The sequence below is a fragment of the Geotrypetes seraphini genome, chromosome 2 (genome assembly GCF_902459505.1).
Source record: "Geotrypetes seraphini chromosome 2, aGeoSer1.1, whole genome shotgun sequence".
Lineage (NCBI taxonomy): Eukaryota > Metazoa > Chordata > Amphibia > Gymnophiona > Dermophiidae > Geotrypetes > Geotrypetes seraphini.
This window is the reverse complement of record NC_047085.1, coordinates 227,075,471-227,093,401: the sequence shown is the minus strand read 5'-3', so window position 1 is coordinate 227,093,401 and position 17,931 is coordinate 227,075,471. Positions and strand designations below refer to the sequence as shown.

At 44.2% G+C, this 17,931-nt stretch overlaps 1 protein-coding gene across 1 annotated transcript in view; it reads right to left on the bottom strand.

Annotated features, from left to right (window-relative positions):
* ST13 (ST13 Hsp70 interacting protein) overlaps nucleotides 1–17,931 on the bottom strand; it is a 138,375-nt gene that overhangs the window by 9,541 nt on the left and 110,903 nt on the right. Inside the window, 4 exon segments of the mRNA XM_033935085.1 lie at nucleotides 5,493–5,544; nucleotides 9,849–9,872; nucleotides 9,874–9,945; nucleotides 9,947–9,970. Coding sequence (XP_033790976.1) covers nucleotides 5,493–5,544; nucleotides 9,849–9,872; nucleotides 9,874–9,945; nucleotides 9,947–9,970 — 172 coding nt within the window.

The following is a 17,931-nucleotide window of genomic DNA, read 5'->3' as shown; positions in this document are numbered from 1 at the left end:
GCTCCAGACAGTAGTGAGAAGTGAAGGTATGAACCGAGGACCAGGTGGCAGCTTTACAGATTCCTCAATGGGATCTGAGGAAAGCAGCAGAAGCTGCCATAGCTCTAACTTTATGGGCTGTGACATGGCTCTCCAGTGCCAATCTGGTCTGAACATTGCAGAACAAGATGCAGGCAGCAAGCCAGTTGGAAATTGTTCTCTTGGAAACAGGATGCCCCAACTTGTTTGGATCAAATGAGATGAAAAGTTGGGGAGAAGTTCTGTGAGGCTTTGTGCGATCAAGGTAATAAGCCAAAGCTCGTTTACAGTCCAAAGTATGCAAGGCTGCTTCTCCAGGAAGAGAATGAGTCCTAGGAAAAAAATACTGGTAGAACAATCGACTGATTGAGATGAAAGCCAGAGACAACTTTTGGAAGAAACTTTGGATATGTACACAGAACCACCTTATCATGATGGAAAACTGTGAAGGGTGGATCTGCTACTAGTGCTTGTAACTCACTGACCCTCCTGGCAGAGGTGAGAGCAATAAGAAAGACTACTTTCCAGGTAAGAAATTTGAGATGAGCTGTGGCCATTGGTTCAAATGTTGGCTTCCTCAGACTGGAAAGAACCACATTAAGGTCCCAGACGACAGGTGGAGGCTTGAGAGGTGGTTTCATATTGAAAAGCCCTTTCATGAATCTGAAGACCAAAGGATGAGCAGTAAAAGGTTTTCTCTGCACTGATTCATGATAAGCAGTAATAGCACTCAGATGTAGATTTAAGTCCAGAGTCAGACAGAGAAAGGAGATAATCCAACACCAATTCCACTGCCAAGGAAGTTGGGTCATGATGAAGAAGTCACCAGGAAGAAAACCGAGTCCACTTTTGTTGGTAATATTGCTGAATGGCTGGTTTCCTGGAGGCATCAATAATCTGACGGACAGGCTGAGAGAGGAGAATTTGAGAAGAACTCAGCCCGAGAGAAACCAAGCTGTCAGGTGTAGAGACTGCAGGTTGCGATGCAGAAGCGATTCCTGATTCTGAGTAAGCAGAGTAGGAAATACTGGAAGAAGTATGGGCTCCCTGGAACTGAGTTGAAGAAAAAGGGAGAACCAATATTGTCTGGGCCACCGTGGAGAAATAAGAATCATGGTGGCTGCTTCCCTCTTGAGCTTGAACAGAGTTCTCAACATGAGAGGAAGTGGAGGGAAGGCATATAGAAACTGACCCGTCCAATCCAGAAGAAAAGTAAGCGCTGCCAGACAGAGAGGAGAGTAAAGTCTGGAGCAAAACTGGGGAAACTGGTGATTGTGAGGAGCTGTGAATAAGTCCACCTGTGGAACACCCCATTGAGCAAATACGGACTGGAGAGTTGCAGAGTCGAGAGTCCATTCGTGAGGTTGAAGAATCCTGCTGAGATTGTCTGCTAGTGAATTCTTCTCTCCTTGAATGTAGACAGCCTTTAAGAATAGATTGCGAGCTGTCACTCAACACCAGATTTTTTGGGCCTCCTGACACAACAGGAGAGAGCCCGTGCCTCCTTGCTTGTTGATGTAGTGCAAAGTAGAAGGACTTGAGGAAAGAGGAGATGTTGAAAAGCCTTGAGGGCATAAAACATCGCTCTGAGTTCTAGGAAATTGATATGAAAATTTCCGCTCTCTGAAGGTCCAAATGTGCCCCCTAGGCATAAGGAGACACGTCTTATCGTGATCTTGTGATGAGGGGGAAAGTGAAAAAGGAGACCTCTGGAAAGATTGGATGAGGTCATCCACCATCGAAGTGAGAAGAGACGATGTCACAGATATGCGCTGTGAAAGACGATCCGTCACTTGAGACCACTGGGAAGCCAGAATCCACTGAGGAATGTGCAGATGAAGTCTCGCCAGTAGTGTGACATGGACAGTTGAAGCCATGTGGCCTAGAAGAACCATCATGGGTCTGGCAGAGATGGTTTGCAGAGGAAGCAATTGCTGACAGAGATGGATGAGAGTCTGAAGTTGATCTGGTGGAAGAAACGCTCTCATGAGAGTGGTGTCTAGGATTGCCCCAATGAACTGAAGACACTGAGTTGGAATGAGATGTGATTTGTGGAAGTTGACTTCGAATCTCAAAATCTGAAGAAAAGAAATGGTCTGAGACGTTGCTTGGACCACTTCCTGAGATGAAACAGCCTTGATCAACCAGTTGTCCAGGTAAGGAAAGACTTGAAAGCTATGTGATCGGAGAGATGCAGCCACTACAATCAGGCACTTCGTGAATACTCTGGGAGAAGATGCCAGGCCAAAGGGAAGTACCTTGTATTGGTAATGACAACGAATAATCTGAAACCAGAGGTACTTCCTGGAAGCCGGATGAATTGGGATATGTGTGTAGGCTTCTTTGAGGCCTAGGGAGCATAGACAGTCATTCTGATTGAGGAGAGCAAGGGACAACAAACTGAATTTTTCCCTGACTAGAAATTTGTTGAGAGCTCTGAGATCCAAGATGGGTCTCAGTCCTCCAATCTTCTTGGGTACCAAGAAGTAACAGGAGTAGAATCCCCGACTCTGCTGATCGAGAGGAACTTCCTCGATGGCATTCAGCAGAAGGGATTGTACCTCCTACAGAAGAAGAGAGGATTGAGCAGGGTCCAAAGCAGACTCTTGGAGGACTGTCTGGTGGAAGAGTCTGGAAATTGAGAGAGTAGCCCTAATGATGTTGAGGACCCAAAGATCCGAGGTTATGAGTTCCCAACGACCGATAAACACTGAAGACGACCTTCGATGGGCTGAGGTAAGGGTTGAGAAATGACGAGACTGGCTATGCTCCGAAGAAACAGGTCAAAAAGGCTGTGTAGGCTTAGGTTGCGCAGTCTGTTTCTGTTGTTGATGTGGTTGTTGCTGCTGCTGTTGCCTTTGTCTGTGAGGTTGAGACTGAACTGGCTGCAGAGGCCTAGCAGCAAAACGACGCTGACAGGAAGACTGTTGTCTGAAAGGACGAGCAGGTGGAGGCTTTTTCTTGTTCTTACGCAAAGTATCCCACCTGGTTTCATGAACTGACAACTTTTGGGTGGTGGTATCTAAAGACTCTCCAAAAAGTTCATCGCCCAAACAAGGAGCATTGGCCATACGATCTTGGTGATTAACATCCAGCTCAGACACCCTAAGCCAAACTAAGCGTCACATAGCCACAAATATGGCTGAAGCTCGATAAGTGAGCTCAAGTGTGTCATAAATAGAGCGCACCAAAAACTTTCTTAGTTGCAGCAAACCTTACACTCAAGTAGGTATTTCTGCAGGGTAGACACTTGCTTGAGTAAAGGGCTCATAATCGAAAGAGAAAAAACGTCCAAAAACCGGCCTAAGTCGGCACTTGGATGAACATTTCCCAAATACGTCCAAGTGCCGATAATAAAAATGGGTTTTGGACGTATTTCTAGACAACCTAGGCTTACATAGTGCCGCGGAAGACCAAAGCTAAACGGGGCATTTTCAGGAGGAATGTCGAGGGCGGGAGTTGGGCAGGACATTGGGCCGGCTTAGACTTAACCGTACAGCATGTATAACCAAAAGTTATACATGCCGACGATCGACGGAACTTGGACATTGTGACTTAGACCATGTAAAACATAGTGTAAGTCACAAAAACCCACCTAAAGTCACCAGATAAGCACTGCAAACACATAATACAGACCCCCCACACACTACCCAGTGATCACCGACCCCCCCATCCCCATAAAAATATTAATCACACCTTTAAAATTCAGCCTCCAGACCATCATCACCTGGCCGCCTGGCATAGGAAAGCCTAGTCATCCAGCACAGAGGCAGCTTAAGTCGTCTTGGGGGTGGGTTAGGGACTCATGGAGAGGAGGACCCATGCCAATAAGCCCCTGTAATCACTGCATTGATAATGAAACATGTGCACTCCCCTCTACACCCCCAAAACCCTTTTGTACTGGCATATAAGTGACTCTTGCAGCCATAAGGGCTATTGGGGTGGTAGATAAGTGGGTCTAGGGCACAGGTGTCGAAGTCGGTCCTCGAGGGCCGCAATCCAGTCGGGTTTTCAGAATTTCCCCAATGAATATGTATTGAAAGCAGTGCATGCACATAGATCTCATGCATATTCATTGGGGAAATCTTGAAAACCCGACTGGATTGTGGCCCTCGAGGACCGACTTCGACACCCCTGGTCTAGGGGATTCTGGAGATGGTTAGGAGGGCTTACCGTGACCTATAAGGGAGCTGTAATGAGAAGACATAGCATCCTTTTTGTGACGTTCACAGCAGTGCCCAGTAAGGTACCCCACTATTTAGGTGGCAAGTCTGGATGTTCAGTCCATCACTTTGCAGACCCCTCCCATGGGCTTGTTCTAGGCGTTTTTGACTTGGATGGAAATGTGGTATAAAGATGGACGATTTAGCAGCTTGGACAATCAGATCGGCAGGACGTATAATTAGATGATTTTAGAAAGAAAAAAATTTTGGACGTATTTTTCAAAAATGTGTCCTAGGCTGGTTTTTTTTTTTTTTTTTTTTACTTTGGATGACTTATGAGTTGGACGCAAACGGACTTAGACGTCCCTTTCGATTATGCCCCTCTAAGTGTTTAAGGTAGAATGAAAAATGGAAAGCATAATTTCCAGACCGGTTGGCAAGTGTGGCATTTTGAAATGAACACTTGCTAAATCAGTCCAGTCTTTCCCTCTCTACCAGGAGGGACAGAAGCATAAACACTGGCCCCTGCAGATTTTTTAAGAGTAGACTCCACCAGGAGAGACTCATGAGGGAGCTGAGGCTTGTCAAAGCCCAGAGTTACAACCACTCTATAGAGCAGTGGTCTCAAACTTGCAGCCCGGGGGCCACATGCGGCCCGCCAGGTACTCTTTTGAGGCCCTCGGTACATTTATCATAATCACAAAAGTATAATAAAACCGTTTCTTGATCATATGTCTCTTTAGCTATAAATTACAATATTATTATTAAGACTTAGCCAAAAGGAAAGATTTATAAACTATAGAGTTTTACCTCATGCAAAATTGTCATTTTCTTTAATAAGACATTAAATATTTTTTCTGAGGCCCTCCAAGTACCTACAAATCCAAAATGTGGCCCTGTAAAGGGTTTGAGTTTGAGACCACTGCTATAGAGGGAATCAAGCTTACGAGAGCCCCAGGAACAGTCAAAGGAGTTTCAAGATTTTTATAAGTTTCCCTTAGAATATCATGAAGAGGGACCTTAAGAAACTCCTTAGGTGGCTGCTCATAATCTAATGCATCAAAAAATGCTTTAGATTTGTTGGAATCAGTAATTTAGCACGCGCTATTCCGTGCGTTACGGTCCTAACGCACCTTAGTAAAAGGAGCCCTAAGTTTTGTACTAAGAAATTAAATCTATGACAACGATAATACTCACTTGATGTTTTACATATCTATTATCAACAAATCTCTCACTAATGGGTTGTAATATTTTGACAACACAGAAAAACAAATGCAACAAAAGCTGAAACAGTGAAATAGAAGCATGTACCTGGAAATCCTCCAAACTGAGCTCCTCCTGCCTGTCGTCGAGCTTCTTCTTCCTAAAACAAAATCAGGGTAAAAGGCAATTTATTCACCTCTAACTGACATTTTCTGATTAAAATCTTAATACGATTATGGCTGGAAAGAGCTTAAGTGTCTAAGATCGAAGCTAGAAGGCAGCATCATTACCAGCATCAAATGGAAGATTAGGTTTTTATTTTTGATAATTTTTTTCTCTTAGTCCCTGTAGGATTCCATACTCTTAGGTGTTCAATCCTTTCCTGGGAGTTGCAGAAATCCAAACTTTTCTGAACATGTGCTCTTCCTACCTTAGAGAGAGAGCTCCCTACAGCTCAGTCCCAAAGCCAAGCAACCTTACTGGAACCACTAGAGAATGACACGGTGGTTATTACTCGCGAGTAGCCACGGGTAACCTGCCAAAACGGGGAGAGAAAAAATAGTGGTCACTGCGGGGACGGGGACAAAGACATTCACCGCCCCGTGGAGTGGTGAATGGTCTTGTCTCCGCAGTGAAGCAATCACGGATCGCGCGGTCCAGCAGCCCCCACCCGCTCGATCGCAGCGTTCCGCCATCTCCCTCCCTCCACCTCACCTTAGATGCCGAGTTTGCTGACTTTCTTTTTCGCCCAGCCGCACGCGCGGCTGCTCCAGTTGTTCAATCTTCTTGTCTCCTGCATCTTCCTGTTTCTGGTTACGTCAGAGGAGAAGATTGAACAACTGGAGTAGCCGCGTGTGCGCGGCCTTTTTGAAAGCGTGCAGCTGGGCGAAAAAAAAAGTCGTCAAACTCGGCATCTAAGTAGAGGTGGAGGGAGGGAGATAGCAGAATGCTGCGATCAGGCAGAAGGGGGCTGCTGGACTGCGCGATTGCTCGTGTTCCTGGCTCATACTAGGAAGGAGGGAGTGAAAGGGAAAGAGATTCTGGGCCAAGGGGAAGAAGAGGGAGAGAAAGAAACCCACAGAAGGAAAGAAAGGGGAGGGCAGGCAGGTGAGCCAGATGCTGGAAGCGGTGGGGGGGGGAGGATAAAGAAACGAGACACATTGGAGTGGAAGAGGAAGAGAGGGGAAATCTGGACACAGGAAGGTAACAGAAATAGAGGGGAAATTATGTGCATGGGGGCATAGGGACAGAGACATAAAGGGGACATATATGGGGGGAAATTATGTGCATGGGGCATAGGTACAGAGACATAAGGGGACATATATGGGGGAATTATGTATATGGGGCATAGGGACAGAGACATAAAGGGGACATATACGGGGGGAAATTATGTGCATGGGGCATTGGGGGGAAATTATGTGCATGGGGCATTGGGGGGAAATTATGTGCATGGGGCATAGGGACAGAGACATAAAGGGGACATATATGGGGGAAATTATGTACATGGGGCATAGGGACAGAGACATAAAGGGGACATATATGGGGGGAAATTATGTGCATGGGGCATAGGGACAGAGACATAAAGGGGACATATATGGGGGGAAATTATGTGCATGGGGCATAGGGACAGAGACATAAAGGGGACATATATGGGGGGAAATTATGTGCATGGGGGCATAGGAACAGAGACATAAAGGGGACATATATGGGGGGAAATTATGTGCATGGGGGCATAGAGACATAAAGGGGACATATATGGGGGAAATTATGTGCATGGGGCATAGGGATAGAGACATAAAGGGGACATATATGGGGAAATTATGTGCAGGGGCATAGGGACAGAGACATAAAGGGGACATATATGGGGGGAAATTATGTGCATGGGGCATAGGGACAGAGACATAAAGGGGACATATATGGGGGGAAATTATGTGCATGGGGGCATAGGGACAGAGACATAAAGGGGACATATATGGGGGAAATTATGTGCATGGGGGCATAGGGACAGAGACATAAAGGGGACATATATGGGGGGAAATTATGTGCATGGGGGACATAGGGACAGAGACATAAAGGGGACATACATGCCATGGGGATGGTATATGGACACCGGGGGGGAGGCAATGCCAGATACATAAGGGAGATATTAGAAATGGGGAAAATAGGAACACAGAAGCGAGATGAGACGGGAACGAGCTCGCAGGCTCCAGCGGCTTGCACAAATTACATTGTAATGCACCAAGAAGGTAAGAGGGAGGGAGATAGATAGTTAGCCCGCGCGAGGGGAGCTGAAAGGTGGTAGAAAGGAACAGATGGTGAAGGAGGGAGGGAAGGGTGGTGGTGGAAAGGAATAGAACAGACGTTGAAGGAGGGTGGAGAGGAACAGACGCTGAAGGGAAATGTGGAAGACAGATTGGGGAGAAGACGCTGGAAGGGAAGAAGATGAGGTGCCAGACCAATTGGGGGGGGGGTGAAGGGAGAGGCACAGTAACAGAGCAAATGGAAGACGCAGAGAGAAGACACACAGTGGATGGAAGGAATTGAATGAGAAGATGAGGAAAGGGAGGGAGATAAGAGCATATCATTTATACCATTGATAATTATTAAGTGATATATTTATTGTTAATTTGTTTGGACATATTGTCACACTTATTGTAAGTTTGAAAATGAATAAAGATTAAAAAAAAAAAAAAGACTATCATTTTTGAAGGAATGACAATTATTTTTTGTGGGGGGAAGACAGGGGAGATGATCAAGTCCTCTTGTTCTTTAATCTGTATTTATAGCTTTAAAATACCAATTATTATACAGTTAAAAATTTATCATGTATGCAGATGTCATTCAACTCTACTTGATAATGAGCATAGATCAATCATACATCACGGCTATTGTTTGATAGCTTGAGGCCAACAACCTACAAACTCAGCTCTGAGAAAACAGAAATGTTGTCGGTCGTTCCAATTTTTTAAAAATGTAACTCTACAACAGAATGGAGATGTCATCCTAGATCATAACTTAAAACTTCTACAGAAGATCTGGGCTGTACTGGACATCAAGGCATCTGCCCATCTGTTTTATACACCTTGGTGATAAGAATATTAATTTGTTGAATACTGTGGCCATACAGTATTTCTCAATGAAAAAAGTTACTATGCCGCTCATGATTTTAGAATCTAGACGGGCTGCTGAGTTAACAAAGGACTCAGTTTAAAGTCATAATTCTCAATCCAGTCTTTGACAGACCTAGCCAGTTGGATTTAAGGAGAACCACAATAAATATACACTAGATGTGTATATAAAGGAGGTGGTGTAAGCAAGCCTGTGTCAATGCATATTCATTGTGGATATCCTAAAAATCTACCTGGCAAGTTGTATTTAAGGACTGGGTCGAGCTCCAAATTGTATAAAACACGGTGTATAAAACCAAGTTTTTAGTTTAATAACTGGTTTGAAGAGTCTTGTGTTCCACTCTTTACATCAAAAAAGTCCAAATTATTGGTGGGCTGTTGTGGATAAATTGCAAAATTGGTATGCCATGTATAGGCTCATAGCTATTAAGTGGGGTACACTGTGTAAATTTGATTGTATTTGGGGACAATTTGAACTATGGGGAGGGTGTTGAGCAAGGACGGGGACTGTTTTTGGCTTATGGTATTTTTTATTTGTTTTTTGTGCTTTTTACTCATTCCTGATTGGGTATTGATGGACAGTGAAACTCGACTTACATTGTGAGCTTTTGTATTTGTGAGTGGTGAGGAGGGGAGGGTGCTGTTTTTGCTCTTTTGGGGTTTGGTTTGTGGGCATTGGGATGGTGACAATTGTGGCTGGTTGGGTAGTTGTCTGGGGCGCTGTCTTTCTTGCTTGTACTAGCTGTATGCCCCTTTGTTTTTTGTATGGTTGTATTGTGTGAGTTTTTTCTCAATAAAATTATACTTTCAGTTTTTGTTTTTTTTAAAAGGTCCAAATTATATCAGTGATCTCTTCTACCCCTGCAAGAGCACTATGTCTCACAGCAGAGATTAAGCAATCCAGGTCTTGTATCTATGAGGTTGTTCTCGCAAACTAACTTCTTTCAGAAATTCACCCCTAAAATCTGGAAAATACTACCAGATAGCAAGGTTCCTACCTCTCATTTAGGAAAAAGGTGAAGACATGGTTTTCAAACATTTTAATGCTAGCTAAGAGAAATCAAGGTGGTATGTCCCACATGGTTAGAGAGAGAAGAGGCATATGACCACTGAACACTGAGGTTTGGGGAAAGGAGCAGGAGAATAACTAAATTCATATGACCTAGGTTGGTTGACTATCAGACAATTTGTTTTCAGTTTGTAATGAGGATATTGGGGGGGGGGGGGAGGGAAAGTGGAGTGAAAGTTTATTTTATGCATAAATGTAAAGCTTCAAGTAAGTTGAGTGAGCAGTTACATGTAAATAAATGGTATATTTCATTTTAAAAAAAATTACCCTCTGAGCTTTCTCATGCTCCTCTCCGGGCTCCTTTTTCACTTCTTTCCATCCGCTCCTGGATCTCCTTCTCTTCTCGTTTCCGCTCATATTTTCTGCCGATGCTCAGCAATCTTCTGGGCCTGAGGAATAGAAAGGAAACAGATGAGGAAAGAGAAAATTGTTTATAAGCTGTACACACAGAAAGGCAATATATCAAATCCAATAATGCCCTTTTCCTGTTAAGCCATTTTGTTTTTAAAACACATTGGGCCCAATATTCAAAGCTATTTAAATGACCTGGAAAGAATCCATAGTTCCGTCCCTGTCCTTGCCCCAACCCTGCAAGCTCTGTTCTCATCTGCACATTCTCTACTCCACAGGACCAAATTAGGCTAATATTAGCCAGGTTATGATCAGCCAAGAAGGAAAAACACACTGTCTGCTGCCAGAAAAAATATGGACCTAATTTTTTTTTTTTTTTAAACAAGGCAATAGAACCTTCAGTCACCTAACCAAATTTATGCCCTAGATCAGTGTTCTTCAACCTTTTTACACCTATGGACCGGCGGAAATAAAATAATTTATTTTGTGGACCGACAAACTACTAAGACTGAAAATTTAAAAAAAACATCTCTGCCCCGTCCCCGCAAACTTGGTCCCGCACACCATCTGATTCCATCCGCCACAAGCCTCAAATAGTTATGATTTTATATTGAACGTATTTTTTAAAGTATAAAAAAAAAACAATACTCTGTACACAGAAATATCATGCTAAACAAAATACCAAAGTCACACATGACAGGAATAGTGTTAGGGGAGTGCAACTAGGGCAACTGCCCCCTGGTCAGAGAGAGTCCTAAGCCAGCTAGAAAGCTAAAGAAGCACTGCCTGGGCTTTGCAGTCCACAGGTTATGTCAAACACCAACTCTAGGCAGGAATACATATTTCAAATCTGATATATTCTAATCACAAGATAGAAATAAAATTATTTTTTTCTACCTTTTGTCGTGTCTGGTTTCTGCTTTCATCGTCTTTTCACTCTCTTCCATCCAGCATCTGTCCTCTCCCCCTTCCATATGGTAATCTGCCTTCTTTCTATGCCCCTCTCCCCTTTCCATCCAGCCTGTGCCCTCTCTCTCCTTTTTACATGATTCATTCTGCTCTCATTTTTATCACTCCTACACCAGATCTAGCATCTTTGTCCCTCTCTCCTTATTTCTCATCTGACCCCCTTCCCAACATCAACCTCTCTCTCTATTTTCTCATTCCTCTGTCTCTCCCCTTTTCCTAATCTGATCTCTTCATTCCATCCTAACTCCTTCCCCTCCTCTAATCTCCCTGCCAGATGTTTCCTTCTTATTTTTCCTTCCTTCCCTGTCCAGCAGTACCTTCTCCCTTTCCTCCTCCCTTATCCAACAGTAACTCTCTTTCCTTCCTTTTCCCTCCCCCCTGTCCAGCAGTACCCCTCTCTCTTCCCCTGTCCAAAAGTACCCTTTCTCCCTTCCCTCCCCAGCAAATGTTTCTTCTCTTTAGCCTAGCGGCAGTTCTGTGTGCTTTTAACTTCGGCACACAACTACCCCTAAGCAGTAGTTTAGCTTTGGTTTCATGAGGCAGCTTCGGGCCTTTGCTAGGCTGGCCCACATCGCATCATTGAAGCGGGCTGGCCTAGCAAAGGTCCCGAGGCTACCTCATGAAACCGAAGCTAAACTACTGCTTAGGGGCAGCTGTGTGCCGAAGTTAAAAGCACACAGAGCTGCCACTGCTGGTCTGGGGGTGCAGAGACAAGATAAAGGCAGGAGGCAGGAGACCCGGCATAGGCAGGAGTCCAGGCATATGCGACGGCAACAGGAAGTTGCAAGTCAGCTGATGCCAGCACTGCAGCCTCTCTTCCTGCGTAGTGTGCAGTTTGTGGAGAAGACCTAAATCCTTCATGGACCGGCAAGAAATTTTTGCGGATCGGCAGTTGAAGAACACTGTCCTAGATGACTTAGTCATAGCCAACATGAAAATCTCAGAAGTGAATTAAAATGACAAATACAATGACATACAACAAAAAACAATACAATAAAAATATACTACCACTACTACTATCATTTCTGTAGTGCTGAACATTTAAACAAGCAATAGATGGACTGTGAGAAATGTAACAAGAAATAATTTTACAATATATAATAGAGTGTATATACTAATATATTTTTGCTAACAGTTGTATGGTGTTAATTATTACAAAGTGTAATAACATATAGAAACAGTAGGGGGAGAACCTGTACTAATACTGTTTGTATATTGTAGTGCTGCCCAATTTCCGATTCGAATCGATTCACTTCGGGCGAATCGATTTGATTTTTTAAAAATCAGCCTGGTGATAGGTCATAGAATAGATTATGGTGATCCAAGATGGCCGCGGTCGTGGTCTGCTGAACGCCGTCGGCAAACCTTTACTTCTTAAAACTTACTTCTACGGCGTTGGTGCTGCAGAGTTTTTGTCATGCCGAAGAGAAGGGGAAAGGGAGCTTCTTCGGCCTCACGGCGTCCCGGAATAGCCTCCTCCGGTAATATTGATGGAGTTGCTGCAGCGGATGCAGGGCGTCATCGGAGCGTCGGTATCGCCCCCCGGCTGAGACGCTTCCTGATGACAGACTGGAGGTGTCTCCTCGGGCTCACGAGATCACATTGAGCCCCGACGCACGAATCCCTCCTCCTAACCCTCGAGCCGCTAGCTCCCCCGGGAGTGGGAAGGCAGCCGGAAGTCGGCTTGGGCCCCCTCCCAGAGGCTGTGGGGAACGGCGAGAAGAACATCGACTCAGGCTCACAAGGATCGCAGTTGAGCCTGAGTGTACACGAGGAGATTTCCATCTCAGAATCAACCCCCGACACAGGAGATACGGAGAGGAGAAGGTCCCTCAGCTGGTGAGCCTAACTATTAAACTTGCAGACATTCAATATAGTGAAACCCCAAGAAGTTACATTGGAGGCTTGTGGGATCTGATTGCTAATTTAACCAAGACAGTAAATACTAATCATCTTCAAATAGAGGAAAAAATAAAAATTCAAGAGAAAGAAGTTTTTCAGTTAAAACAAGACTTGGGAGAATCCAAATTAGATATTCAAAGTATTAAAGATCAACTTAAATCTTCCAAATTGCTTCAGGACACTTTAATTAAGGATAATATAAATTTAAGAAGAAAGATAGAGACATTTGAAAATTTCTCTAGGAATAATAATTTAAGACTGATTAATTTTCCACGGATCTCGACAGTGACTCCAAGAGAAATGTTAAAAAGGTATATGTTGGAGATATTGGAAGTATCGGAAGATTTATTGCCTCCTTTCACCCAGGTCTATTATCTACCTAATAAACTCAAGATCTTCAAGAAGAAAAAATGAAGGGACCAATTGATGTATCAGCTTTGCTTGAATTATCTGATAAAGAAGTTGCAACACCTGCTACATTGATTGTGACCTTGGCTATTACGATGGATAAGAATTGGCTTCTGAGACTATTCTTTAAAAATAAAGAGAAAAAGTTTCTTGATTTAAAAAATACAGATGTTCCCAGACTTGGCAGAGTACACAAAGACGTAGAAAGGAGTTTCTATATTAATAAAACCTGGTGTTTTGGCTCTAGGGGGAACATTTTATCTTCGTATCCCTGCAAGCAATTCTTCAGAAATATGTTTTCTTTGAGCCCAACCCAGCTAACGGCCTTTCCTCTCCTTGTCCGCCTGGAGAAGGGGTAAGAAAGAGGGCTTCAATAAATTAGATGCCTGAATATCAGTATACCATGTCAAGCTTATCTTTAATGAATAGGTTTCTTTTAGTTCTGTTTAATATACATCATGGATCATAATTGTGGACTTGAGAGATTATACAAATAAAACATTTTTTTTTTTCTATGTAAATTTATGAGGTCTATTTCTTTGCTCATTGATGTAATCACTTTCTGTACAAGATTTATCTTGAATTGTAAATTTGAAATTTATAAATAAATAATTAAAAAAAAAAAAAAAAAAATCAGCCTGGCTGATTCAGTGACCGACCCTCCTCACCGTGCCTTCCTAAAGCAGGAGCGGCAGCGCTGCCTCTTGCTGGCCTGCCGCTCCTGCTTTAGGGGGCGAGGGTCAGTCGGGAAGAGCTGCAGAAATTCTGGTTTTATCTTGTTCCATGCTTTAGCGCTCTTTGCTGCATCCTCCAGCTTCCCCCATGGCCTCCCGCTCTTACTGCAGCCTGCAGAGGATTGTCAGTGCTCTACGTGATCCTTGCAGGCTACCATCGTCATCGGAAGCACTTTCCCTCTGATGCGATCCTGCCCCTGACGTCAGAGGAGTGGGCGGGGACCGAGTCAGAGGGAACGTGCTTCTGAGGATGGTCGTAGCCTGCAAGGTTCGGCGTAACAGCACAAGTGATCCTCTCTGGAGGTTGCAGTAGGAGCGGGGAGGCCTGGGGGGAGCCGGAGGACCTGCAAAGAAGGGGGAACATGCAGGCCTTCGAGGGGGGGACTGATCTAGAAGTACAAGGAGGGAGGGAAGGGAGAAGGGGTACTGCTTGGATAGGGGGGAGGTAAAAGGAAGGGAGAAGAGGTGCTGCTGGACCTGGCAGAAAGGGAGGGAAAGGAAAGGTGCTACACACTGGAGGGGGGAGGGGTGAGATGGTGCATGGGGAGAGAGAGCATGTTGGGTTGGGGGGGTGGAAGGAGGGTTGCCACTCAAGGGAAGACGCAAGGACAGAGAGAGACCAGCGTGCAGGAGGCAGAAAATATTGAACTCATGGAGAGGACGAGATGGAGGGGAGGCAGAAAGGAAGGTAGGAGAAATCTTACACTGGGGAAGGAGGAAAAAATGCTGGATGAAAGGGGTAGTTGAGAAAAGGAAAGATGGTGGATCTGGGGATGGTGGGGTCCATTGCTGCAGCTGCGTGGATGGAGATGAAAAAAGAGAAGATGCCAGATCTCCAGGGAAGGGAAACGAAAGGGGGAGGACAGAGATGGAAGATGGATGGTTAGCATGGATGAAAAGAGGACCCTGGCAAGCGAGTTACCAGAAGACAACCAGAGCATGGGACCAACAACATTTGAATAATGACCAGACAACAAAAGGTAGAAAAACTAATTTTATTTTCTGTTTTGTGATGACAATATGTCAGATTTGAAATGTGTATCCTGCCAGAGCTGGTGTTAGACCTCAAACGTGAGCTAGGATTTAACAGAGAGAGGAAAAGTCTTTTCTGTTTATTTTGTTTATATCACAGTACCAGTGTGGTTAGGAGAAGGCAAAGGGGGTGTGAAAGAGGCTATAAAATAAAACTCACCAGGATGTTTGGAAAAAAACAAAAAAACCTATTGTGCAGGAAAATTGAATCGAAAAATCGATTCAATAGGCTGAATCGAATCAAATTTTTTTTTCCTGAATCGGCAGCACTAGTATATTGCAGTGTGTTACAAAGGTATGCAGAGACAGTGAGGGAGCGGGATAAGGCATTCTTGGGATAGTTTTTGTAACTGTAGGAATACATGCCTCCAGTAACTGAGAACATGCCATCTCAGCATTACAGAATATGGGCTTTATTAAAATAATGTAGCACGAAAGATAGGTATGTGATGGAAGGACCGGATAACCAGATATGGGAAATGGTAATAGGGTTGGGAGTCGGGAGGAATAAGAGTAATGGGAGAAATAAACAAAGGCATGAAAAACTGAAGTACAGAAGGGGACATTGATAAGTCGTGAACTGCCGCTGTTCTAACCAATGAGCAGGCAGGCAGGAGGGACCTGAAATAGTAGAACTAACTATATAATGAATGATTACACCGAGCTTCGTGTGCCTAATTTGTATGTGAACACCTGTCTTGCAAGAGAGAAAATAATTTTCTGCTTCACCACAAGTCTTTCCTGAGTGTCTTGGTAAGAAATCTCATACGTCTTACATGGACCCTGCTCAGAAGAGCTTAAAATCTCATTTGGACAGACAGGACATATAGGGTTGGGAAGTTGAACCTAGCCTCCTACCTCAGAATCCAAAAATTCAATTTTAAAGACTGAATTTACTGAAAATAAATACAAGCAGAAAAAGATAGGCTCCTGTCATTCTCATTCTGGAAGAAAAACGAGAGAGGGGATATGATGATAGACATTAAAAATCTCTGGCGTTAATGTACAGGAGGTTAGTCTTTTTCAAATGAAGGATAACTCCAGAAGGAAAGGGCATAGGATGAAATTAAGAAGTGATAGGCTTAAGAGTAATTTAAGAAAAACTTCTTTACAGAGAGGGTGGTAGATTTTTTGGAATATTCTCCTGGTGGAGGTGATGGAGATGAAGACTATCTGAATTCAAAGATAGTGTGGGACAGGTATGTGGGATCTCTTAGGGAGAAGAAGGAGCTAGTAGATGGTGTGGAGAGACAGACTGGATGGGCCATTCAGCTTTTATCTGCTGTCATGTTTTCTGTTTTAAGTCCAGTATCCTGTTTCCAACCGTGGCTAGCCCACATCACTTGGCAAGATCCCATGCTACTTATCCTAGGAGTAAGCAGTGGATTTCCCCAAGCCATCAGAAGGAGACTCGGCGGGGAAGAAGGTTCAGTGAACTTCAGCACTGTGTACAATGTTGTCTCTTCGTCCTACGAACACTTCTAAGAAGATGGTAGGCTGGGAGACGCAAAGGGGCCAAATGGGGGAGCCACAGTTTTGTTTTGGTTTTTTTTGCCATTAGCTGTGATCATGAGAGAATAAGGGTGCGAGGGGGGGCTGTTGGACCCACAATAGGGAGGGAGGGCTACTGGACTCACGAGGGAGGCGGGGACTGCTGCTGCACCCGCAAAGAGAGGAGGGGGTTGCTTGGGCTGCTGGACCAGCTGAAGCTGATGGAAGGGAGACAGTTGCTGGATCTGGTCTGGAAATTGGGGGGGGGGGAAGAAAAACAGGTGCTAGGCCCATGTGGTGGGTGGATGGAGCTGGAGGGAAAGGAAAGGAAGAGATGCCAGACCACACCTGGGTGCTGAAGGGAGGGGATCGAGGTGCTGGACCCATGGGAAGGGGGCTAGAGGGAAGGGAGAGAGGTGCAGAGAAGGAAAGGGAAAGAGAAAAGCTAAACTAAGGGGATGAAGGAAAAGTGAGTGAAATATTGAACATAGCAGAGGGAGGAACGAGAGAGGTGTGAGACACACATTGGTGTAAGGGAGTAAGAGAGGGGAGTATCTTGGACACATGGAGATATACAAAAAGGGGGAGATGGTGGGCATGAATGGGAGCATAGGAACAGGAACAAAAAGGGGAATGCTGCATCTATATTGGGAGGTGGATATAGACATAGAGAGTAATGCTAGACATGGGAGGGTATATGGACCAGAGAGAAGATGCTAGACATGGGGGAGAATAAGAACGCAGAAGGAAGAAGATGCTATATAGGGGGGGGGGGGCCATAGGGATATAGTGGGAGTGATAAAAGGAGGAGGGAATCATAGAATGGTGAGATGATGAAGGCAGGGAGATGGGCACAGGGGAAATACTAGAAAGTGATGTATAAGAGACATAGAGAAGGAGATGCTGAACTGAATGAGTTTTTTGCTTCGGTCTTTATGGAAGAAGATGTAAGAGATCTACCTGAACCGGAAATAGGTTTCAAGGGTGATGATGCAGAAGAACTGAAAGAAATCTTGGTGAATCTGGAAGATGTACTAAGCCAAATCATCAAGTTAAAAAGTGATAAATAGCCAGGACAGGATGGTATACATCCCAGAGTACTAAGAGAACTCAAACATGAAATTGCTGACCTGTTGTTAGTGATCTGTAACCTGTCATTAAAATCGCCTATAGTACCTGAAGATTGGAGGGTGGCCAATGTTACGTTGATTTTTAAATTACAGGGCAAAATAGTAGAAACAATTATAAAAAATAAAATTGTGGAACACGTAGACAAACATGATTTAATGAGACGGAGTCATCATGGGTTCAGCCGAGGGAGATCTTGCCTCACCAAGTTGCTTAACTTCTTTGAAGGTGTGAATAACATGTGGATAAAGGTGAGCCAGTTGATATAGTGTATCTAGATTTTCAGAAAGCTTTTGATAAAGTTCCTCATGAGAGGCTCTTGAGTAAATTAAAGT